General features: G+C 37.5%; 1 protein-coding gene across 23 annotated transcripts in view; it reads left to right on the forward strand.

Annotated features, from left to right (window-relative positions):
- Positions 1-21,912, forward strand: part of PLEKHA5 (pleckstrin homology domain containing A5) — a 166,081-nt gene that overhangs the window by 53,610 nt on the left and 90,559 nt on the right. Inside the window, exon 1 of one of the 23 annotated variants that reach the window (XM_032445966.1) lies at positions 6,970-6,988. The exons of 21 other annotated variants lie outside the window; for them this stretch is intronic. Coding sequence is in view for 1 of the 2 variants with exons in the window: in XM_015868086.2 (XP_015723572.1) it covers positions 20,030-20,049 (20 nt within the window). In the remaining variant the exon portion in view is untranslated. Of the gene's footprint in view, positions 1-6,969; positions 6,989-19,934; positions 20,050-21,912 lie in introns of those variants that run through there. One more of the 23 variants, XM_015868086.2, reaches the window with a different exon arrangement.

Below are 21,912 nucleotides of genomic sequence, written 5' to 3' on the forward strand. Positions count from 1 at the left end.
ATGTCCTGTCTTTGAGGTTTCTATCAGCGTATATTTGCAGTTTTCTCAGCAATTGCCAGAAATCAAGATAGCAGAAAATAATTGTGTTGTTTCTTTTTTTAAATTCCAAGCCAACAACAGTGCGTGGTTCAGTGAGCTCTGGAGGTGGTGGTACCATCTTGTATTTAGCAGCACATAATGGGTTTCAGTACCTATTCCTGAGCATTCAGAAACTTTCCACAAGTTGTTCTGGAGTCATAACACATTTCTGTGCTGCAGCTACATGTATTAAGCACTGCTACCTTTTTTTGTTTAAAATCATTATCATCTAGTGACCTATTTATAGTATGCAAGATGGAGAGTGCATTCCTTAAAGTAAAGCCCAGAGTGACACAAAGGCCTTTATCGTATCTCCCGTTAGGAATTGCACTCATGTTCCAAGCTTCAGGCAGTGGGGATGCTGCAAGGGTGGCCTTTACGGGCATGTGTTGTATGCTGATGTCTGTGAACTATGAGAGATGATCAATATATGAATAAGTATTTGTTATAATATTAAGGGTTTATTCTCTAGTAGAAATAATTGTCTGAGAGCCCGTTAATAAAAATGTAAAGCATAGAGGATTTTTTTCATTTGCATCATTTTACATTACTGTTAGTAAATACCACTTTGTTTTACTGCTTACATCCTCTAGGTGGACCTATCTAGTAGCTCTGAACCACTAAGTATTCTTTTATCCCATTTGAACACTTTCAGAGTTGTTCTTTCTTCCACTAAAATTCTGCCATTTGGTGATTCTGATGTTTCTTTTTGTTTGTCAGTTCTCTTTGTAATGTTATACTGCAGAACAGTTTGTCTTCCTCTCTTTCACACTGCAGTTATTTTGTCAGCTAATGTCAGTAGCTCTATCAGGTACATAGTGAGTTGTCAGAGAAGCATGTTTTTTGAGTAGTTGATTTTTAAAATATAAATACTAAGTTATAAGTCTAGAAAAGAACACTTCTACTTTAGAATTACATCCATTAATATAAAGAATAAGCTTAATGGTTGCCTGTATAACTGATATTCTGAGTAAGTTTAAGAACCTTGTAAAGAAGCTTTAGTTTGAGCTATTAACTTAGAAGAGAATCTGGATACTTTCCAAATGAGATCTCAGCCGTTTTGACTGGTACGCTTTTAGTTAATAAAAGGGATTTGTGCCATGTGGTGGTTATTAAAAAAAAGAACTGGGAAATAACTTGCGGAACAAAAGTGCTTCTGATCTTTAATGTTTCTTGCATTTGGTTGTTTTTGCTTGTGTTGTGTTGTGTCCAAAACTGGCAAATGTTTGTTTTTTGCTTTTGTTCATGGTAAGTAGGACTGGAGCAGACCAGATCTGCGCTAAAGTTGCTCTCAAGAAACACTGATATTGTACCTTAAGAATTTGTCCTACCAAGTTGAGATTCTTGGTCAGGTTGTTGTTCTTTTTCCCCTCTGGGTGTTTTTCTAAAGCTAATGGCTAATTTAAAAGGAAAAACAAATCTATTAAGATGATAATGAGTGAGGGGGAGCCTATCAAATCTGAGTGTGGGTAGTGGGTTGTCTGTGGCTAGAAAGTCTGAGAAGTGTAGGTAGGTATGTAGCGTGTGTTCCAGAAATGTGCTTGGTTCAGGGCTGGTCTCAGAGAGCTGGTAATATAAATTATATGGCTTATAAATATGGAAAACAGCATTATCAGAGCAGCAGTGGTAGTTTTATATGTTCGGAGGTTGGTATAGTGTTACAGATGAATCGTGTATGTAACATACTGAAGACGAACATACAGTGCTTTTATAAGCTGTGGACAGCAGAGATAAACCTTGGTTTTTTACATTGTACTTGTTCAGGGACAAGAGCAGAAACTGTTTTATGGGTAACATTTAGTATACCTATATTTAGAAAGGAAATGACAATATAAGTGGTAACGCATAAACTTGTGGCTGTTTGAACTAACTGTGAGCATACAAAGAGTGAAAAACCATGTCAGAGAGGCCTGCAATACAATAACAAAGAATAGGATGTATGCCGTATTGGGTAATTACCAAGTTGTGAAGTGTTCAAATGAAAAGATGAGGTGAGAATAATGTGCTCTGGAGAAGGTTTTGGGGTCAGATACTGTTATGTTGTCTTGGCAAGTTCTGCAAGCTCTGTAAGACAGCTGAAGATTATCAGTTATTTTTAAGTTTGTTGTAGCTGCTAAACTTCTGAATGTCTGATAATGAATATCTGGAGTTAACCACACTGGTAAGCTGTGAAAATGCTGATAATGACAGAGGAAAAACAAACAATACAGAGATAAATGCTACCTTTCTATTATGTTTGTATGTCTTCGACCAGATTTTTGTATTTACCAGCTCCTGATGTAGTTTGCCACGTGACCTGTGCATTAATAAAAGTGGAGCAGATGTGTTTTCCTTTTTCTGAACTATATTTGTTCTTGACTGTTTGAAGTTACTGTCCTTAACTAATATTCAACACCTATTTAATTTGATTTCAGTAATTGAGGAAGGACATTTGGAATTTTGTTAGCATTGTGTGTGGGGGGAATTAATAGATAGTTGAGAGATGAGGCAATACTTTTCAAATGAGCTGTGAAAGAATAATCACAGAAGAAAGACCAAGAGAAAAAACGTACCTGTTAGTGTAGGAAGACGGAAGTATTACAGGATTGGCACATTTGGAAATAGCACAAGTAAAACCATGAATAGGTATAAAAATGTAAATAATACGTAAATAAAATGACTCATCTTTTAATTCTGCATGATAAATGTCCTCTATATTTCTTCAGACCTCCAGTTACTGCTCTGGTTTCGTATGAAAAATCTTTCCTCTTGAGTAGGTGGCCCATCATAAAAGAGTCAGCTGATAGTTACAGTGTCAAAACATAGTGGAAAGCAAGGTTTTAAATGGGTGCACATTTCTGGAGAATATAGGTTTAAACAATCTGGAAGAGGAAGACTTTTGAAATGTCTGTGAGTTACTATTTGAGGAGGCTTTTTGAGATAGTGGTTACAGCAGACCAAAGTCAAGAAAGATGCCTGTGTGCTCTTGCCAAAACCAAGAAGAGAGCTGAAGGAGATCGTATATAAGACGTGTATAAAAGGATAATTGATGTAGATATTCTTTTTTAGGATGGCCAGAAAGTATATTTAAAAACTCAGCTGTATATAATTTAGTGAATAACTTATTTTTAGTTAAAAATACCAGTTGCGTAAGTCAAAGCTTTAATAAAACCCATATAAGGCCTGGTTATAAGCTCAAAAGTGAATCGTATTTCATTTTGTGATAGTGGTGAGTTTGATATTGAGTACTAAAACAGACCCACACATAACGTGGAGCACCAATCTTATTAAAATGAGCTGCTCTGCTGTCAGACCAGATGATCAAAAGGTGTTTGAGTGTGATGCTAAGAAGCTCTTAGAAAAGAGCAAAGGTGTTTTAAGTATTCATCACCTGATTTCTTGATAACTATATTAAAAGGGGGGAAGGAAAAACTTCAGTCATTAAATGTTTTTTATCATGTCCTTTAATTGTGTGCTGAGTTTGGTGAAATGAAACTTATACTCATAGTACTCTTCAGGGAGTGATTGAATTCAGTCTTTATAGCAGCACAGAGAAATCTGGCACTACATCTGTGTGATAACAAGGCTTTCTTTCGAATATAAATACAAAAACTTCACAAAATTATTTCAGCTTCCAGTTCTGATTTTAATCTAAAACCAGCTTTGTCAGGGGAAAACCAAAATACAAACCAGAAGAATATTTATTTTCTGAAAATGCTATTTGTAGGATATATTTCCCTGTTTATGTATTGTGTCTTTTTTTTTTTTTCTTGAAAGAGATGTTTATTAACTTGGCAAATTTCTGCTCATTTACTGTAAAACTTTCTTATTAAATGTGCAAATCTCAAAACTCTATTGTTTGTTAAAGGGGAGAAACACTTTGAAATGCAGTGAGACATTCTCATCTGCAAGTAGCATTTTGCATTAATTATGGAACCAAAAGTATTGTGTTCTTATGTGCTATTTGTAGCTATTAGAATTTCGTCATTGTAGCTACATTTGGTAGGCCATAAAGAGAATAAAAGACAGATGCATGGGAGAATTTAAAAAAGGAAACCAGCAGAAGTGTTCCGCAGGTTGTTCTGAAGGTGTCCTGAACTCTTCTAAGAAGCTGAGCAGATGTCCCAAGAAATGTAGATTTTTAAATTTTTTTTAATGAAAAAAAAAAAAAAAAAGTCTTTTATGGGAGATTACATCTGCATACATTTATTTTCAGAGCAGACCTTTTAAATTAAAATCACAGAATCATAGAGTGGCCTGGGTTGAAAAGGACCACAATGCTCATCCAGTTTCAATCCCCCTGCTATGTGCAGGGTCACCAACCACCAGACCAGGCTGCCCAGAGCCACATCCAGCCTGGCCTTGAATGCCTCCAGGAAGGCATTCCATCCAGAGCCTCCTTGGGCAACCTGTTCCAGTGCATTACCACCTTCTGTGTGAAAAACTTCCTCCTGATATCTAAGCTAAACCTCCAACCTCCTTTGTCTCTGTTTAAAACAATTCCCTTATCACTGTACACCCTTGTAAACAGCCATTGCCCCTCCTGTTTATACGCTCCCTTCAAGTATTAGAAGGCCACAATGAGAAAATATTCATAATTACTGCTCATTGTGATGGGATTTTGGGAAGCAAAGAGGGATGTACCTGGAACAAGAGAACAGTGTTTTCTACAACTGTAGTGAATTTTATTAGCTGCTGTTTTTTCCCCTTCATCAGTCAAATATAGCAGTTACAAATCTCAATCTATCAAGTAGTTTGTAGAATTAATCTTTCTTTAATGGCAATTCTTTTCTTTTAAGTATTTTTTAGAAAGAAGAGAAATTAAACTTAGCTGGATGAAAACATTTCTCATTAAAGGCAGCTTTTACACTGGTGACATCTCATTTTGTGTCGTATTGTACTAATCTGAATCTCTGAGGAAGTTCAGAGAGCAGCGACAGAACAAATGATTGAAAGTTAACGAATAAGGAAGATACGCCTAGATAAAAATGTGAAATATAATTTAGCACTCCTTTTTCTTTAAAGAGTTAGCTGGCAGGGACACATGGAGATTCTTATAATGATGCATGCTGTCTGGCAGTAGACTGGAAAATGCATCTGAATTTTGCATCTTGGACGGCCCTTGAACTATGGGTTGGGGTTTGTATTTATTGGTGTAAGAAAATGAAATACCAAGGTATTAGGAGATCAAATCAAATGATTGCAGTTAGCATAACATGATTGTGATTGTTTTGGTTTTTCTAATAGTGGTGTACTGGTATCTCTGGAATGCAAAATTGGATGTTAGTGCGTTCGTGCAAATCAGGTTTACCGATGGCGTAGCTCCATTGTGCGTCCTGATATCTGGGTTGATGCTTGAAAGGAACTCTGGAAGTGAAAGTATGTCTATTCATTTTGTGCAAGTTCACAGTCAAAGGGCATGGGTGAATTTTAAGGTAATTTCTATAATAAATATTTGGTTTTCATACCCAGAGGTTTTCAAGAGTGGGAGAATGCAGCGTGTGAGCCTTACACCTCAGAACACCATGAGCGAAGCTACGGATTCTTGTACAAAATGCAATCACTTTTTGGCATTGATATGAAAGCCTTATTTTTATATTAGTTCTGAACATTAGTGAATATTAAGAATAATGTGTAGCTTTTCTGCCTGCCATTCTATTAACCTTTGTGTGCTCCACTCAAAGAGCGCTTTGATACCTGTCCTGCTAGAGTAGCCTTTTTTCTAAATTTGGCTAAATGTTTCTATGCCCAACTGTGATGGAGACCAGGAAGTGGACTGCGTTGTGCTTATAAAGCAGCTTTTACAATACAGCATTTCCAAAGTAGCTTGCTTGGCTCTGCTCTGAGCTTGAATGGTAAACAGGAAAGCATTTGAGGAGGAAAAAATAAAAAGTACCCTGTGCCTGGGGCATGGCTTTTCTCTTTGCACAAAAGAGGAAAAGATATAGTGCATTCATTTGAAAAAAATATATGAATATACAGTAAACACAGGGAGAGACCTGTGAGATAGCGGGAGAAAAAGCAAAGCACAGATCTCTTTACTGCTTGTATCTGAGTTTAAGTGAATTAAAAGATGTTAATCTCTGAAGGGAAGGTTTTAAATATCTGTTTTCCTTGGCATGGATTTTTTACTTGTGAATAAGCCTGTCCTTTGATATCAACAATAACAGTTACATTAGGAAACTAGATAGTTTCTCTATTCATGAAGAGATTTAAAGTGGAGATAACCTGCTTCTAAACATAACCTCTTGTTAGACAGTGGTCTAGTCTCTCTCTTCTTGCCTCTCCCACTCCCTGAAAATGCTGCCCAGAAATCATTGGGTAGGACAGTTCTTAAATCAGTCGGGGTATATTTAGCAGATGTGTTGTTTCTGTCTGATTTATGAGTTCTGCTGCTTAGTGTTCAGATCATATGCTATCCAGAAAAGGGCTTCAGTTTATTACAGTGGCATCATGTAATTACTTTGAAGTACATGATGATAGTATTTAAGCCTTAAGATGTTTTGCAGGGAAACAATCCAAATAATTATCTGTTTATCAATTCAGATATTAAAAAAAAAAAAAAAAAAAAGTGGGTGCAGAATAGGTCAAGATTCCTACTACTTGTTGGCTGAGTTTTATGTATTCCAATTAATGATTTGAGGTTTGACTTGAAGTTCTACAGTTATTTGGAAGTAGGCCATCTCATGCTGAGCTGAAGCATCAGGCCATTTTAAATGAGATACCGAGCATGCTCATATCAAGTACCCACTCTTTCAGATATTGCAGTGAGTGTCTCTGTTCCCTGTTAGTAGAGCTGTCATTCAATTGAAGTAAAGGAGAGCACAGCATGCCCTTTTGTCATCCTTCTATCGGTGCGCGTATGATTTCTCTGGGAGCTGGAAATTTGAGACGTGAGCCCAGCCTTGCTGTTAGAACGTCAGTGGTGTCGGTGAGTTGATATTAATCTCTTCCTTTCTAATGCCTTTAGGTATGTTGGATAAAGCTCAGCTTCATGCTCGTCTCTATTCTCTGATAATGGCATCTATCTGAAATGTCTCTGCTACTCGCTTCAGTAAAATAATTCTGGCATGTAATGTATTAATTTCTTTAGTGAAAAAGAATTGCTTTTTTAACAGGAATGCTAGGCTGCTTAGCTCAGAAGTCCAACAAATGGGCATGTGTCTTTTCTTCTGACTTCAAATTAGCCAACTGTTCCAAATGTAACAGCAGTTCTTGTTAAGGAACTGTCACATTTTTCATGCTCTTTATGTCCTTAGTAAATTGGTTTAAATCTAGGTTATTTTGTCTATCTGACATTTAAAGGGAGTTTGAGTACTCTTGTAAAAGAATTGCATTGATGTTAGACAGTACCGAAAGACAGTCATGGTATTTCATTTCAACACAAATTGCTAACCAGCTTAAGTTAGCTATTGTCACTTATTAATTTTGCTAATAGATGTGCGTGAATTTCTTCTTTTTAATCAGTTAGGAGATAAAAAAATTGCTCAGCTCTGACATTTTGTGCTTTGGTGGGCTATCACAGGAATTTCTGAACAAATTTTTAGCCTTGATCATAGCTAATGTATGTTTGATCCAGCTCGATGTTTAATTCGGTTTCAATGAACTGCGAGAAGGTAGAATTTATAATCTGAAGCAGTGTCAAAGCTTAGTTCTTGCAACTGATTTGAAGACTTTGCTCCAAGAGCATCTACAATATGGCTTTTAAATTCCTCAATGTAGTGCTTTTAACTTGTAGCAAAAAAGCCAGTTGATAATACATTTTTTAAATGTGTAAACTGGGATTGTAAAAAGTAGTGACAGCATTAATAGTCTGCCCCTCTACCAGTCAGTCCCTAATTGCATTTCTCCCCCAGTGAATAAAGATGATTTAAGATCAGCCTTTTAATTAAACTTCATGTGTGTTCTGAGCTTTCAGTTGTGACATACTATAGTAATTGCCTAAAATACAGCTCATTACTGGATTGAGATTAGAAGTCTTAATTATTTTCCTTAAATGACATTTTTTTGATTGGGGGAGTTATGCTTTGTGGTGGTGCATGTGTCCTTAAAATAATGCATTGGATAGAGGAGTTGAAGGACGGTGGCTAAAACTGCCCACACTTGGATACCCTGAGGTTGCAGAATTGCTCACTACTAAACATTGCCCCCACTGTGGTTGGACCTACCCGGGCTCACCGAAGGGTGATGACGGCCCACAGGCTGGATTGTGGCCTGGGGCTCCCAGCTTGGAGGAGACAAACATGTTGGTGCGTGTGGGTCTGAAGTTTTGGAGGCCAGTTCGCATGACCCCTCTGGTACAGAGCGCTTCAAAATGATCGAAACGGGTGGATGTGTCTGGGTTTCTGTTGAAGCCTGAGGACAACGCGTTTAATTGAGGCCTTGCTCTGGCACAGGGTTGTCAGAACCCATCAGCAAACCTGCGCATCGGCTGTCGAAACAGGATGCCAGAGAGCAGCTGTCTGACAAATGAGAGAGAGGCACTAAGGGCTACCTGTGAGCCTGTGTTGTGCACAACTATATTCTTGTCCTGACTTGCTTTCAAAGCACATGATGTATTTAAAAAGCTGAGTTTTTGCCCTTGTAACTAGAATACGTAATTTCCTAGTGCTGGTGCCTTCAGGTGCTGTTAGCTGTGAGTCTTAGAGATCTGGGAAACGTGAAGAGGTCAGACAGATTTGCCACAGGAGAGTTGAGTTTCCAGATGGAAAGCCAACCCAGAACGTTTGAGACCTTGGTTTGCTAACGGATATTAAGAGATGAAAAAGCTGAAGATCTGTGCTAGTGGCTGCAGAACAGGTGCAAGAGGTAAGTGCATGCAAAGGAAGGTGTATTTGGCTGTTCAAGCAGTGTTCGTTTGTCACCGATAACATGGAAAACTGCTTTGGGTCACTCCTTTGGATCACTGAAGGAGTTTGGGCTTAGTGTGTTTGTCCTGAGCTGTCCTTTTGAAATTACAACTAATATTAAATTATATAAAGTGGTATTTTATAGTTTGTAAGGGAACAAGTGTTAATCTCAAGGTAAGCAGAAACTTGCAAGTTGTAAACATCTCAGGTAATCCTTATAAGCTTTATCTTGTCTATTTTACTCCTCAGAATGCTGTTTCTCCTTTCCTTTTCAGTGAAGGCTGACTCTGGCTAGTTTAAAAAAAAGAATGGAATTCCTGTAGTACAGTTATAAGAGATAACTGAAATTTATGGCGAGATACTGTCTACCCTGCATTGCTGCTCTTGTCTATACTCATTGCAAGCTCACTCTTGGTTATGGGTAGCGTGCAGGAAAACACTCATATTTGTGATCTTAACTGACGGCAGTTGTGCAAAAATAGGTGAATTTGAGATCTCAGAAGACCTGATGTCTGAATACTGCCTTTTGCTGCTCTGTAGTTTTACTGTGTTAGTATTAATTTCTGTATGTGTGTATATGAGTGTGTAAGTATATTGTGCAGGCATATATAAAAATATGCTGAGAGTGAATCTGTACAAGGGCTGCTGGTTGTACATTTGTTTACGATGCAACCAAATTCTGAATTGAAAACTGAAATGAAAATCGGTTGTCACTTTTTGTTGTCACGGTGTCATTTTACACATACCAGTCATGAGTGAGATTTTATTTTATTTCACCTTGATTTGTTGTATTGTAATTTCCAGTCAAGTTCCAGAATAAAAGTTTAAGTTTGTATGACTCCACTGTGTAGATGTGCCATTTAGGTTTACAGAAACCATAGGTTTTCTGGTAGCATCTTCCAGGTGTCTATTCATGTGACTGGCCACGTAAAACGTGTAAATCACCTTGTTCTGTTTTTGGTTGGTTGGTTGGTTGGTTGGTTTTTGTGGTTTTTTTTGTTTCTTTTTTTGCTTGTTTGTTTTGTTTTTGGAGAAGATTAAGTAAGGTTGTCCAAAAGGTATTGGTCTATTTATCACTTTTTTATTAAGATAGCTGAATAGACTTGAGAATGTAGTAGAAACTTCAGCCACCTTGCAGGATTTTAGGCCGAAGTAATGTTTAAATAAACTTTATATCACTTCAGGTTTTTTTTTAGCATAAAAGTTGGCATGAAACTAAGAAAAAAAACATTAGCAAAGGCTATGGAGGTTAGGGACATGAGGTGAGTGGGGGGGAACCTCTTGTTTGTATTGCAGTCAGTCTGCCTGCCAGCTATTTTTTTTCGAACGATTAAAATCTGGATAGTGAAGGCTATCAGATTGTCTTCTAAATGAAAGATTTTACTACTGCTGACACTTGTTCATCTGCCAGATGGAGAGCTGTGACAATTTTAGACTGAAGGTTGTGTCTAAAATCCTCGTCAGCATTCTGCAGCAAGTCTTGACCCATTTTAGACAGTATTCTGTGGGCTGATAATGTGAAGAGGAAAATGGCATTTTTTTTAGATACTTTTTTTTTTAATAGAGTGTAGGAAGGAATGGAGCTATGTTTCACAATCATGAGCTAAATTTACATTTCAAAACGAGTAATGAAACTGCACACCAGTATTCATTTAAATTAATTGGCTGTAAAATCTGCATTGAGCCCAAGATTTTAATAGAAAAATAGCAAAGGCATTCCTAGATCTTTCTATGTATATATAGGATGAGTTCAGAAACCAAATGCTAATCTGAAAAGTTTCAGGATCCTCCATAACTTGCTTACTCATTTTGTGTTATTTTCTTTATTTTTTTAAATCTTTAGCTGGCTTGTGACAAGAGAATACGAGTAAGAAGTTGGTTAAATCTTGGCTGAATGAGCTGAGAATTGTCTGTACGTTTTCCAAGCATTGAAATTTAAAGTGGGTGTTAGGTACAGTCCTGTGAATTTTGGCAGTTTTTAGCCATGTGGATGTTAGATCATCACAATCCTGTAATGAATAGGTATTTGATGGGAATTTCCATCACTTAAACGTGTAGGAAATTATTACGTACAAGAGCTTTACATTGTCTGAAAGAGAACAAAGAGTAAAAATTCATTTTTTGTAGATCAGAAGCTCCTCATACATCAGTTAACAAAAAACAAATGGAAGAGAAAAGGAGGGGGAGAAAGGGAGAAACAAAAAAAACTCCATGGTGTTTTTTCTTGAAATGGCATATAAATTTTATTTTTTTTTCCACGTATTTTCAGAGAAGTGCCATAAAAGTAGTGGAAACATCTTTCAACTTATTTATTTACATGTATCTATTTTTTTTTAGAGGATTTGGAATAGTAGTTTATGCTCCAGAGAACATCAACAATTGAAATATTTTTAGCGTTTTCAATCTAATGGACGTTTCTGTACTGTGGTAGTGAGGGAATGACTTAGTATTTAAACATCTCAGTGGCATTTTGTTCATGAAACTGATCTGAATTTCATGAAAAAATGCCATATAGCAATTCATTTCATTTCTAAGCCCATCACAGTTTTGTGTTTTTCCAAAGCACTGGGATCAAGGAGAAGGAGTGAAGAGCTGATTTTGGCATATGATTTGGATTGGGTTTGAAAAATAAATTATGTTTTGTGTGTATATTCATACCTTAATCCAGAGGGATTTCCATGTTCTCCTATGTATATGGAAATTATTAATGTAGTTATTATTTCAGTATTTAAATATTATTCACCAAGCTCCCTTTGCTCTTGTGCCATTATTTATAATAGTGTGCAGATTTTATTTTCCAGGGAATTACACAGGCACTGTAACATAACCATGCTGGTTCAGAATCCCTCATTTGCATGGAAGTTAACATATGGACACTTATTAGAGAGTTTTTAATCAGAGAAAACCCAGTGTTTGGTGACGAAACAAGTAACTAGTGGAATGACCCTCAAGCCTAACTTTTAATCAAACAATATTTGCTTTGTAGTCTTTAGAGGTCTCCTTTCCTGGCTGAATTTAATGTGACCCATGGTTAAGTTAACAAAGGATCAAAATGGCTGTATTGCACTCCTAAAAATCCTGCCATGGGTTTCTGACAGTTGAGGTACATGAAGATGTATTCAGTGTATAATGAAGGATTTTGAAAGGAAAAAAAAAAAAGTTTTTCTAGAACAAAAGAATGAGGAAAAGGTTTTTAGAATTCCTGCTAGAAAATCTAGCCTAAACAGCAATTTTTTCACATACTAGGAGAGATGAAAAAGACACTACTTAAACAGTGCCATTTTCTGTTGTAATGCTGCTTTGTCCCACACTGCCCAGTACATTTGTTTTCTATGTGAGCAAAGAAATGGCATGTATCTTCTAGAAGCTTTCAGGTGAAGACTCTCAAAGTATCTGAGGGCTGCTTTGGAAGTACCTCAAAGAGCTGTTGTTATCTTTCTGGTGAAGTCTGGCTGCTGCTCAGCAGATGACAGCAGTGCCAGTGTTGAAGAGGGATTTGCCCAGAGGGAAAGAGGAGGCGGTGTGAATTGCAGAAAATAGTCCTGAGTGATGGAATTTTGCTAGATCCCTAAAATTATATCCTATAATGCATCTCATGGAAACATCTGCAAGCCGGTCATTGATCAAAAGGAAAAGGAAAGCCAGATACCAGATGGCTAACCTGAGCCCTTTGGAGTTTTCCATTACTAAGACATTCATTGACTTCATTGATTTCGGACGAGTTGGATTTTTAACTCCTCTAATGATCAAAATACTTCAGTGTTGTTCCATTACAGCATTATTATCTTGCAGTTTCCGTTGCATTTAGTTGCTTTAATGCTGGGGAGTATTCTGTGTCGTAGTATGACAAATTGGAAATGGAAACAAGGATTTATTTGGCCAAGGTCACATCGAAATTCTTATGAAGCAGAAAGCAAAGCTGGAGGGCATATAACCCTGATGTAATTAGCCTGATGTGATCCCTGAGCTGCTGTCAGTGAAATATCTCAGGTAGTGAAAGGCATGTCAGTGCAAACCTGCACCTGGCCCAATGGGAAGAAAAGCCAAATAGCTCTAGGGAAACTGCAAGCTGCACTGTTTGTGAGAGTTTAGCTACTGGCTTTGTGTTATACCATTTGGAAATGCCAGATCACTGCATTGCAGCTGGTTCTGGTATCTTAACACAACACTCATGGTAACGTGGTATTACATTTAAGGTTCTTGCTTTGTCAGTTTGGGATTCTGATCTCTAAGGTATCCTTCTCATTTTGTTCCGTAGCGATTCTCTTTTGCAGCTATATTCAGATTGATAACTTGGTCCATTGGATGTTATCTTTAATTTCATTAACATTTCTTAGTGTTTAAATCAAGTAAATATTGTTAAGGTTTTTGTTGTTGGCTCTTATTTATTTATTTACATTAAACTGAGATACTACATATATTAATTCGGTTTACACTGAGAGATATTCAGTTTCTTAGTTTTTCTCTTATAGTGACAGGGGATGGTGAGGGAGTCACTGCAGTGAGCATCTGTGTTCGTACATGTAAATTGAAGCCAGTATTAAACATTATCCACCATCTTGATGTAGCTTTTGTAACATTTCTGGTCTAGAAAGCTCTTTGGCTTTCCAAACTGATTTGTTCATCTGTTATCTATTAAAAAGGCTGAATGAAAATGGCAGAGCCTTTTCATTGAAATATATTAGGAAAAGAATATTTTTCATAGGTTTAAAATGCTTCCAGTTATTAGTCTGCAAAGCTTTGACATCTCCATGTCATTAAGAAGAAACTTACAGTTTAGAAAATTGAACCCTTTTTCAGAGAAAAATATTTCAGTCTTATCTCCAAATATAGTGATGAAATTCAGACACCTATCAGATCCTGCAAATCATTAACTTTTAGTTTTACACTACTTAATTTTCCTCCCCACTTCAGCTCATCCTCTCATTATTTCACATTCCCTTTGTGGGAGAGGGAACGGTATAATAAGTAAATCTAACTCCGCTCCACTGTATGTTACCTTCTTTCCTTCTCAGGCGATCTGATAAACATGCTTAGTTTCATTTCTGGGTGGTGGTTTTCAGCTGGCATGAATTGGTGAGCACTTCTGCTTTTATTTCAAGTTTAAACAATGGCTTTTGCTTTGTGACCCTCAGCTCCTTTCCAGCTCTATCTCTGGTGTGATAAAAGATGCTGACCCTTGTGTAAACTTTGCCTCTCTGCCTTCAGTCCTGCTCCTGGCAGTGCTCACATCAACACTGGCGTGATTGCCCCATACGGATTTCATTCATTTCACTGACAGAACATACACTACATAGTTTCTCTTTAGCATCTCATTGTTTTGTTTTGCCAAAGGGTTGCCAAAGCAGAGCATCTACAGTGTTGCTTATTATTAACTGCAAACTTACAAGAACTGCTCAGTTAGCAAATAGGAGTCGGCACTTTTCACCAGGCTTTTTGGTAATACTTAAATATGCCTACCAGAAGCTTTGGAATGGTAGTATTAATGTTACTGGGGGATGATGTGGCGTTACTCTGTCATATTGCTGAATTCTGTGATGACATTGGCATTTCTGCACACTGGAACAGGCTGCCCAAGGACGTTGTGGATGCCCCATCCCCAAAGGCATTCAAGGCCAGGCTGGATGCGGCTCTGGGCAGCCTGGTCTGGTGGTTGGCGGCCCTGCACATAGCAGTGGGGTTTAAAGTAGGTGATCATTGTGGTCCTTTTCAACCCAGGCCATCCTATGATTCTGTGATATTACACAATTCACAACAGTCATGCTTTTCAATGACTTTTTTATTTGTCGTATTGAATTCAGATTTCAAAGGCTCTGTGATCAGAAGTCACTTCTCATAAGTGTTGTAAAAATTTGAGTTAGTTGTCAGACAAGGCTAAACTACCTATTAGATGCCACATTTGAAATGACGTAATCTTGCAGTCAAACTGGGTTGAAGAAAGATGCTACTGGCATAGATGTTTACTGTATATAAGGTATTCCCAGAAAATCAGACTAAATTTTAGAGGGCCTGTTTAAAATTTGTGGTGTCTGTGTGGCAGCTGCTTTCTGTGAGCAGCCATTTATGAGGTTTTTCTTAAACAAAAGATTGCTTCTAAGGCTTGTATTGTACTTCACTAAAAGAGGCCCTTTTTTCCTTATCATAACCTGAGAAAATGCTTGTCAAATTTATATCAGTTTAAAATCTGCATTGTTGGGTATTGTTGTTTTTTTTTAATTGCTTAGAATTGAAAGTTGTGTACTTGTAGATTGCTATAAACATCTCCCTCAAGATAAACCAGTAACTCTAAATGCTGGTTCTCTTTATTCCTAACCACTTATTTAAGGTTCTCTGTCAGTGTTTGTACGTCAACATAATTGAGAAAAAACATCCCACAAGATTTTGGGATCTTGCCTTCCCCACTACTTTTGCTGAACTATGAATGTTCATGCTGCATGCAGATCCTACTGCATATCTTTAACCTGTTGGATGTTCAGGGCAGAAATAGACATGTCACTTGCAAGCCTGGACTGGGCTTTGCTGTTGGAAATACTTGTTCTGTCTGTTGTGCCAACAGTCAAACTTCCGACTTCAGAATTCATTTATTTTGGTGTATAGAACTTAAATAAACCAGGCAGGATACGGTTTAAATGCTAGAACAACACATCAGTGCTTTCAGTCATAGATTTACAGCGGGTTAATAAATATAACAGAAGCGGCAGGAGCCAGCCAGTGGGTCTTAGAGCCATATTTGCTTGCTGGGCTTGATTGCAACTCTGACCATTGATATTTTTTTACATGGCACTGTTTGTTGTTCAGCCTCTTCTTCTTAGTTTTGATGAGTGTAAGCTCCCTCAAAGGCCCTCTCCTTGGCTGTTGTTTTTTGTTTGTTTTTTTTTAATGGTGTATTCTGTTACAAATTGTTTTCTGAATTGTGTTTGAAACAGCTATGAATTCTTATTTTAGGGGTGTAACCATTAAAAATCAAACAAACGATACCAATTCAGCGGCAATTTATTCTGAGAATGCTGTAATCTAAGCAATATTTTTCTGCTTATTTGACACACATGTAATGACAAAAACAAGCACTGCTCTTTATTAAAAGCCCAGCATTTAAATAGAGACCATGTTGCTATGATCAACCAGACATTTGGAGCGTCTTATTCAACTGAGCTTAACTCATCCTAAAAATAATTAGTAGTTCTCGTGTATGTTGTCTACACTTGATTAGTATCCACACAATGTAATCTACATTGGCTGTTACTCAGAGATTGTAAACGTTGCCTTTCTTAAGAAATTCGTTCAGAAAATAGGAGAGACTTCTGTTTTATTTTAGGGGAGCATCGTGACAATCCCTCCTTTTTGAAAGAACTTTGTGATCTGATGAATATGAGCAGCTTGTGGTTTACAAGGAAATGGATACCTCACTGCTGCTTAGGCAAGTTAAACATGCAAGTTCATGGAACCAGACTGCATGCATTTGAGGTGCTCAGTGAGCTTGCAGATGTCCTTGTGAAACTGGCTTTTATCAGTTATTGCAGGTCTTAGGGTTTGGTGGATAAATCTGATGACTGGAAAAAGGCAATCATTATAGTTCTTTTCAAAGGAGAAGCGAGAAGAGAATTGAGGGAACTAAAGGCCGATCAGCTTCAACTCTGATTCTGGAAATACTGCACAAATTTTTGTAGAAGCTATTTCTAGTTTTCTGAAGAACTGAAAAGTAAACAGAAACAGCTAGCATGGGTTGACTGCAACCTGACTGCTTTCTCAGATGACCAGGTCTTCATGTGAAGGGAAAACAGTGAATTTCATTCACCTTTGGATGCAGGCTTATATGATACTATACTCAAAGTTAAATGAGGTGGTATGGACAAGACAAATGGAGAGTGAGTTGGCTGAAAAACTACTTATATTTCTGGGCTTAAGGAGTAGCAAACAGTGGTTGGAGTTTTAAAGAGGTGACTGTTAAAGGAATTGTTCCTTGGGATTGATACTTGGACTTGAATTGTGCACCCTCAGTGAGTTCCTGGATAACACCAGCCTTGTGTGGAGGGTACAGTGTGCCAGAGGGCAGTGTGGTCATACAGAGACCTCAGCAAACTGGAGGGAGTGAGCAGTTGGGAACGTGCTCGAGTTCAGCCCAGTCAAGTGTACAGGAAGAGGAGCAGCATCACAGAAAATGGCCTGGGATCCTCATGTTGAGCAGTCTTTGAGTCAGTGATGAAAGATAATCACGTGTTGATAATAATCACCACTCTGTCTAAAAGCTGCTCAAGTCACCACTTTGGAGGATGTCTCTGAAATAGTGTCCAGTTTTGATCCCATTGTGAGTACAGCAGAAGCAAAGCTGGTTTTGGGGCCTGAACACATGATGTGCTAGAAGAAGCCAGCTAAATGTTTATTTAGCCTGAAGAAGAGAAGGCAGGGACATAATTCCAGTCCTTTTCTACCTAAACGAGCAGAAGCAAACAGAGTAAGGACAAATGTCAGTGATCATAAACAGTTAAAACACACTGTTTTTAAGCACAGAGAGGCTATGGAATCGTCATTCGTACTCTTGAAACTCAGCTGGACATGGGCTTCTGCAGCCTGGTTTGATTTGAATTTAGTTCTAAACATGAAATTGAAGTTGGGATCTTGTCCAACTTGTTGGGTTTTTCTGAGGTAATTTACTGCAACTGTTTAGAACTGCGGAAAAATGGAAAACAGTAGAAAGCCAATGTAATTCAATACTAAGTTTTTGTCAAATTCAAAACATGCTCTTACTTGATGGTAAGGTACCATATGTCAATGGGGCTAACCTAGTAGTTCTCCCTTTCAGCTGCCTTGGACCTGCTTGTCTTCATCTCCAAACATCATGTGCTAATACTTAATCAAATTTCTCTCTGAAATCAAGGCTGGGGGCTATTAATGAAGCTTAGATTCTTCTGAAAATAGCACAGTTCTTACAAAGAAAGGTGTTAATGTCTTGGAACTAACAAGGGATTAATTGCTTCTAGAAGCTTATCATATTCTAGCAAAAAGGAGGAAGAGATTGCCAAGTTCATCAAGCAGAGGATCAGTTTTTTAAAAAGGAAACATACAAGTGAGAGAGGGAAGTCTGTAATACTGGCTCTTTAACATGAGACTGATGGTCAGTAGATTTCTGGAATGGTAATTTTGTCTTCAAATCTCATATTCTGTACTTTTCTGGAAACACTTAGGGTTTTGAACTAGTGAATTTTGTATGACGGGGGAAATTGTTTCACAGTAGGTCACTTGGAGATTTTGAAACTAACCTCTGTTATAGAAAAGTTACGTGATGTCATTAATGAGAACAACTGAGTTGGGAAACTTCTTATCTCCAACCTATATTTCTTGGACAAGTTGTATCTATCTGCTCTGGCTTCAGGATTATTTAATTTTCCCAGTGTTCATTTATACAGCTTCGAATCCTCTTTGTATAGGATAGTTTTATCTCACTTTACTGTACTAGGTCAGATGAGGCATATTTCTGTAATTTTCTTTCTAGAGTGTATACTCATACTGGTAAGCTTTTTTCATTGTTGTTGCTGTTCCAGTTTAAGGTAATATATATAATTAATTGTCATAGATGCATTCCTGCATCACACTTCAATTATTCTGTCTTTCAGCCTTTCTTGTGTGGGTCCATTAGAAAAAGGGGAAAAGTTAGTGGAAGTACAGATGTTATATCACAGAAGTAAACACAAGTCACAAATATACAGAGATTCTGGGTTAGAAACAGCTACAAACACACTGGTTGCTGTTCTCAGTAATTGACTCCTCTTGTCTGCTTTGCAGTATACTTCTCCATTTCAGAGGCCTGCATTTTCTTTTTGATCTGTTCTTCTATACTTAGAACTCCCCATCTTACTCATATTGCATTACTTTGTTTTGTTTTTAATCGGTTGTTTGTCTTGCTGAATTTGGATTCTTTTGTTATGGAGGGTTCATGTCTTCATACATCACAGATAATTATACTTATTACAATGTCAAATAATTTCAGGCCTCTTTTGTACTCAGACGCCTGTGCTGCTCACAGTCTGGCAGGCTGAAAGCAGTTCTTAGCTGCATAGCACCCCTATTGATTCCTAGCCAAAACTAAATTAGATATTGCTATTTCAGGGCTGCTTAAAATCTAAGGGCTATCATATTTAAAAGTATGTGACTTTAATTTGAAGCTATTCGGGACGATAATCTATGTTAATTTTTATTTTAGTATGAGGGATCCCTGTCCATATCTTTGTCTCCCCCTGTGTCAGTTGATCTTTTCCTTTCCATGATGCTCCTCACAGCATATATGGCATCACAGTCTCAGCAGTTTGGAAGCATCCATTCTGGTATCAAAGTTCCTGACTGTAGCATACAAGATTACTTTCTGCTGATCTTTCAGCCTGTTTCCTGGCCTTCGTTTCCCAGTGGAATGAGGCAAGAGCTTTCTGAGGATCATGGGACTACCTTGTACTCCCAGGTGCTCGATTTGACCAGGGCAAGGCCTACAGTGCAGGCGGAAAAGATGGAGGAGCAGGAGCTGGGGCAGGAGGAGGTCAGGAGAGTGGGACAAGTGGCCTTGCTGAGGGCTACAAAGCAGTGCTGGGATGTTCTTAGCTATCTTAGCTGGAGCCCTGCAGAGGGTTGTACCATGCTGTGGTGTCTTGCGCCAGTCTTCCCTCCAGATCATTCCTCTGGTTTATGAATACCACTGGAACAAATAAAGGCTTTGCGAGTTGAAGGTAAATCAGAAGAATGTGTTTATATAATGCTGCCAACATCTGTTCTTTTTCACTTCCTTTCTCTGTAACATTTTGTATAACTCATGACACGCTCTTAAAAAATCTTTACTGTTAGCTCCCGTTGAAATTTAATCCTGTTGTTAAATATGTTTTGTCTTCCATCATTTCGAAGCAGAGATTTTATTGGCAGAAAGGAGTTGATAACTTGGAGCTGCAGAAACACATCAGAAGTGTGTGACATCACCGCAGTATCAGCTTTCTCTGGAGGCTAGCAGTCCTGACAGCTGAGTTGCTTTTTCTCTGGGTCAGGGTTGTGCAGTGCTCATTGGGGAGCAGCTTTAGAGAGGAAAGGGCTGTACCTCACGTCTTGGTGTGTATTTTGTTGTTTACGTGTCAGGCTTTTGGTAAGAAATGAATTTCCCTGGAGACTGGTGAGTAATTCTTATTTTTCGACATGCATTTTAACTGCTTTTTAGACGTAAAGCATTTCTTTCTTCTTTGGGAAAAAGAAAGCAGTTCAAATCCAGCATTTAATAATTCATCATCATCATAGGCAAAGTGATATACAGCATTTTTAGCATTCAAAGTTAAGATTTTAAATGCAAGTCTAATATTAAGTAGTAATTGACTGCTCCTTGATTATTACTTTCTGTGTGTAACTTCCAAGATTTTTATTCAACTATGCTCATCTATTGGATCATGTTTAAGAGACTGAATGTAGCAGGAATTTAAGCTTTCTTAATCAGCATGCAACACTAAGTGAAAGAACAATCAAAACAGATGCTTTAAGTTACCTTATTTTAGCTTATAGCTTATAAGGCAGTGGTAATAGTTGACCGTCTTACAGATGTTATTTTGGGGATTGTGCATGTGTATGTGGAGGGCAACAAGTGAAAAAATAGACACGCTTCCAGTGAATGTATGTGTCTGTATGTAGATTGTCTGCCAGGGTGAATGTTTATTTCTATATGAATGTCATATAGTGAGCTGCAAAATCTGTCAGCTTATAAATTTGAAGGGGGGGTGAGGGGGAGGGAGGTGAGAGAAAGACAAACAACCCCACAGGACTGTGTTCGTTTGCAGCTTCAGTTTTAAATAACTCAAATACACTCTAGTTCCCACTTGGTAACTGCTTTAGCATTGCCCAAGAAATATAAAATACGTGTCTTTTCTTCTCCCTGGCACTTAAATGTGTCATTACGAAATTGCTGCAGTATTACATTTAGAGTTCTTGGCAGACTCCAATTTTAAAAAGGATTTTTTCTTTTGGTGTGTCAAAGCTAGAAAATGACAGCACCTCTATCTACACAAAAGTATTCTAAAAAGGAAAGCTAGGGTTTTGCTGTGTCACTTTGGTTTCGGTGGATGAACAGATGCAAAAATATGTTTTATTCATCTGTTCGGAGATTTTGGAGGAGTAGTGAAACTCACCTTGATAAAAGTTAGATATTAATTTCTAGCCGGAAATCATTTCCAGATTGGATTTAGATCATCTGAATCAGCCACAGGTAGCTCCAGGGATGTATATGTTAACTATCAGAAGCATGTGCTCAGGATAATTTCTTTAATGCATCAACTGAGACAATTTATGTGATATTATAGTGTGATAATATAATAGTTCACACACATAATTAATATGATTTATGTTAATAATCATCAGCCAAATCGCATGAAAGTTTCTTTGTAGCTGTTCGTGTAGATGATTGGCTTCCAACGCAGAACTTAAAGCAATGAATAGTGGGAAATGGTTTTTGAAGTGTGTTGTCACAAATATACCTTTGTTATTACCTTCAAAATAATTTCACTGTTTATTTTAATAGTGGGTTTATTGCATCTACTTAGGTTTGTTTAAGCTGAGTGGATTTTTATTACCAACTTTATAGTTGTTTGTTTAGTGTAATTTGGGGTTAGTTGAAATAGGTTTTTATAGACAGTTAAGTTGGAATTTCTGAAGTATTAAAAATGTTTTAAGTATGCTGTGCTTTTTGATACTTGTAAACTGTATTGAATGTTCTTCAATAAAAAGGAAAAGGGTAGAGATGTTGTACCCATAAATTAGTTTGTAGATTTCTAGGAGCCATGTGAGTGAATGACATGTGTGCCTATTTTCCCATTCTATTGGTTAGTATTTAAGATTGAATATAAACTTCTAATTTTCTGCTTTTCTTTACCAAAAGCATGCAGCTGTACTCTTAAATTATTGAGGATAACTTGCTTGAATTCTTTCCAGGAGAAGGAAAAAGGGAATGGAAGAAAAAGGCATTTCTTAAATATAGGTCTAAAGATACTTACTT

This window comes from Coturnix japonica, chromosome 1 (genome assembly GCF_001577835.2).
Source record: "Coturnix japonica isolate 7356 chromosome 1, Coturnix japonica 2.1, whole genome shotgun sequence".
Taxonomy (NCBI): domain Eukaryota; kingdom Metazoa; phylum Chordata; class Aves; order Galliformes; family Phasianidae; genus Coturnix; species Coturnix japonica.